The sequence below is a fragment of the Austrofundulus limnaeus genome, unplaced genomic scaffold (genome assembly GCF_001266775.1).
Source record: "Austrofundulus limnaeus strain Quisiro unplaced genomic scaffold, Austrofundulus_limnaeus-1.0 Scaffold573, whole genome shotgun sequence".
Classification (NCBI taxonomy): domain Eukaryota; kingdom Metazoa; phylum Chordata; class Actinopteri; order Cyprinodontiformes; family Rivulidae; genus Austrofundulus; species Austrofundulus limnaeus.
The window spans coordinates 16,567-20,137 of NW_013952975.1; the positions used below are offsets into that span (position 1 = coordinate 16,567).

Consider the following 3,571-nt stretch of genomic DNA (forward strand, 5'->3'; position numbering starts at 1 on the left):
CTCCGGAGGACACGGCCTGTCGTTTTGGACACAGCCAATATAGTGTCAGTGCTAGCACAAAGGCTAACAGGCTAAGCTGAGGTTCTTCTTCCATGAAGCAGCTCTGTTGTCCTCCATCCATATTTTCAGTTCCAGGCTGAGTCATTTCTACCTTCTCCTCTCTGTCAACACTCTCTGGTTTCATTATCATCAGATATTGTCCAAGATTAACCTACAGGGTGGATATAGCTCGCTCACACTGAGGACCTATCCACGTCATCATTTACCCAGAATGCTTTGTGTGTAAATAAAATGGCTCCGTCCGGTCAAAATATATATTTTTAAATTTACAAAACTAAACAGCCTACAGTATTTTACAGTCTTTATTTTATAGTTAAAATAAATGTTTATCAAATAAAGTCTAATGTTACAACTAATCATGGATCTCTTTAATAATTGTTGAAGGCCAACACTGTATGGACAGGACTACTAAATCATCTGTATACATTATTACATACATTGATTAGGCAGTCAGCAACTACACAGCCTGTTTTGCAACAATTTAGCAGCTTTGCATAAATGCTAAAGAGATAAGGGGACAGTATACTTCCCTGCCTTACTCCATTACCAACATGAAATGAATCAGATAGTGTAGTGTTACCCCATCTCACATACACTAACTGATACATACCAGTAAATAAACATTCTGTTTAAATATTTGGGTAACTTGTAAAAAAAATTCTTTTTTTGATTATTCACACAAACAAATGCTTTAGAGGCATCAATAAAATACATAAACATTGTAGTGTTGTGCAAGTTATACGAGTCTAAGATCTCCTTTAGTGTTTAGGTTTAAAAGCAAAGTGGATACCAGAGGTGAAGACTTTTCTTTCTAAAACCTTTGGCACACTGCTAGCTAAAGCTATGGGTTGGTAATTCTGCAGAGAGCTAATCTTACCAGCTTTGTCCTTAATAATGGGTACTGGTATGGTAGATGTCATTGAATCAGGTAATAAACCATGTACCAAAAAGCCAGTGTAATGCATAGAAAGCAAGAGTTTCCCACTTGTATTTTTCATCTTCTCAGTGTTTAATGTTGGACATTTAATACCAGGTGTTTATTCAAGAGTACAAATATGAAACCTGCTGCAGGAAACTTTACAAAGATTGTTGTTAAAGGACACAGAAACCTGGACGTGTTGTGTTTTCAGACAGCAGAGAGGTGGCCTTTGTCTACGCCCTGTCCTCGGCCGGAGTGGTTTATGCGTTGGCACGAGCCTGCAGCCGGGGTGAGCTGGACTCCTGCTCCTGTGACCCCACCAAGAAGGGTCCGTCGCAGGACGCTCAGGGCCCGTTCAGCTGGGGGGGCTGCAGCGACCACGTGGAGCACGCCGTCCACTTCAGCCAAGCCTTCGTGGATGCCAAGGAGAGGGAGGAGAGGGACGCCCGAGCCCTGATGAATCTGCACAACAACAGAGCCGGCAGGAGGGTAAAGAAGTCGCCACATTCAAGATGGCCGCCACTGCTTGGCAACCGTAGCAAATAACTCAGCTAGCTTTACAGATATTGAGCTACGGTTTGATGTGATAGCAGCTGAGAGTCGTCCTCATTACATGCTCTGAGGTGAAACACATCTGCGTTCCCTCGCAGGCGGTGAAGCGTTTCCTGACTCTGGAGTGTAAATGTCACGGCGTCAGCGGCTCGTGCAGCGTGCGGACCTGCTGGCAGGCCATGGCTGACTTCAGACACACGGGCGAGCACCTGAGGAGGAGGTACAACGGCGCTGTGCAGGTCGCAGTGAACCAGTACGGCACGGGCTTCACCCCCGCGCACACACACTTCAAACGGCCCGGCAAGAACGACCTGGTCTACCTGGAGGACTCGCCGGACTACTGCATACGGGACCAGGACTCAGGTAAACTCTGCACCTGCCAGACACGTTTCTTTATATGAACACTTTAATGTCCAGCACCCACCATTTTTACAGACTACTTTACCAGTGGCTGCTGGACTTTCAGCTTGGTGCAGTTAATGTGAAACAGCAGGTGTGGATAACAACCGCTTCCTTCTAGCTTCTCAAAAATACCTTCATCGTTTCCCAGTGTTTGGGAGGAAACTCTGGGACGTTTCACACAGAAGCTGAGGACACCTCTGCTGCTGGAACAGATAAACATGTCAGGCTGGGACAAAATGATGTGTGAGAAACAAAACCTTTGTGTAAGAAGGTTGTGTGAGACGCACAGAGGGACAGGAGTGTGTTGTCTTCAGAGGACGATCTGTGGTGATCAGGTGTCGGCCATTTTAACACCTATTACACACTGAAACCTGAGACAAGCTCACAGTGTTATAAATCACCTCAACACACACACACACACACACACACACACACACACACACACGTTTGTTTCTCGACCCCGTGGGGACCTTCCATTGACTTCCATTCATGTTTTTTAGACTTTGTAGCCTAACCCTGACCATATACTCTAAAATGAACCTCACAGAAACACACACACACACACACACACACACACTGAACCACAGGAACCAGTAGCTCTGTGGATTATTCCTCATACCTGACACATACAGAACCATGAGGTCCAATCAGTGTGAAACAGCAGTGGTCACACAGGCATGTATGATTTTAGGATGATAGATTATTGCAGAATTTGTGAATTTATGTTGGGTTTAGGTTTTGCGGATCAGAATGATGTTTCTCTCTCCACTCAGACTGAAGAGGACCGAGGTTCTCACAGTGACGGTCTCTGATCTCAGTTGGTGTGGTGTTGTCTGGACTCTCTGCAGGCTCGATGGGGACCGGAGGGAGGCTCTGTAACCGGATGTCCCGCGGCGTGGACAGCTGCGAGGTGATGTGCTGCGGCCGAGGCTACGACACGTCCCGCCTCAGCCGCACCGTTAAGTGTGAATGTAAGTTCCACTGGTGCTGCGCCGTCCACTGCCGGGACTGCCAGCAGCAGGTGGACGTGCACACCTGCAAGGGCCAGACGTGACCTAGAACCCACTGGGTGCACCTGGAACTGCACCTGCACTCAACCTGCGGGATTATCAGAGGATACACTCTGAATCTGTTCAAAGATCAGCTGATCAGAGGCTCATTTTCTCTGTTTTTCAAACTGGACAGCAAGAAGAAAGTTCTGAGAAGTGAGGACCTCCTTCTTTCTTGTTTGTGAAATGTATTCATTCACCTTTGAGCATGGATCAGACAACCTGAGACACATCTACAAATAATCTACAGTTAGACACTCATCCTCATCATTATTATTTTATTTGTAAGGATTTGTTTAAAAGTTGGCCCTGTGATGGACTTGCGACCTGTCCAGGGTGTACCCCGCCCCTCGCACTGTGACTGCTGGATATGGGCACCAGTGACCCACGCAACCCTGAAAAGGAAGAAGCGTGTACAGAAAATGGATGGATGGATGGATGGATGGATGGATGTTTAAAAGTTTCTTTTTCCAGGAGGAAATAAAAAAATACAACAAACCAAAAAAACTTCTTCAAAAATGTTTTACTGATTCTATCTAATCCAGCTGGGGTCAAAAGTATGCATACTTATATTAATATAAACGTAGTA

At 45.8% G+C, this 3,571-nt stretch overlaps 1 protein-coding gene across 1 annotated transcript in view; it reads left to right on the plus strand.

The window, feature by feature from the left end:
- Positions 1–3,321, plus strand: part of wnt2 (wingless-type MMTV integration site family member 2) — a 13,825-nt gene extending 10,504 nt beyond the window's left edge. The window contains exons 3-5 of the mRNA XM_014026617.1: positions 1,191–1,468; positions 1,630–1,894; positions 2,782–3,321. Of these exons, the coding sequence (XP_013882071.1) occupies positions 1,191–1,468; positions 1,630–1,894; positions 2,782–2,987 (749 nt within the window). The 3' untranslated portion in view covers positions 2,988–3,321. The remainder of the gene's footprint in view (positions 1–1,190; positions 1,469–1,629; positions 1,895–2,781) is intronic.
- Positions 3,322–3,571: the final 250 nt, after the last annotated feature.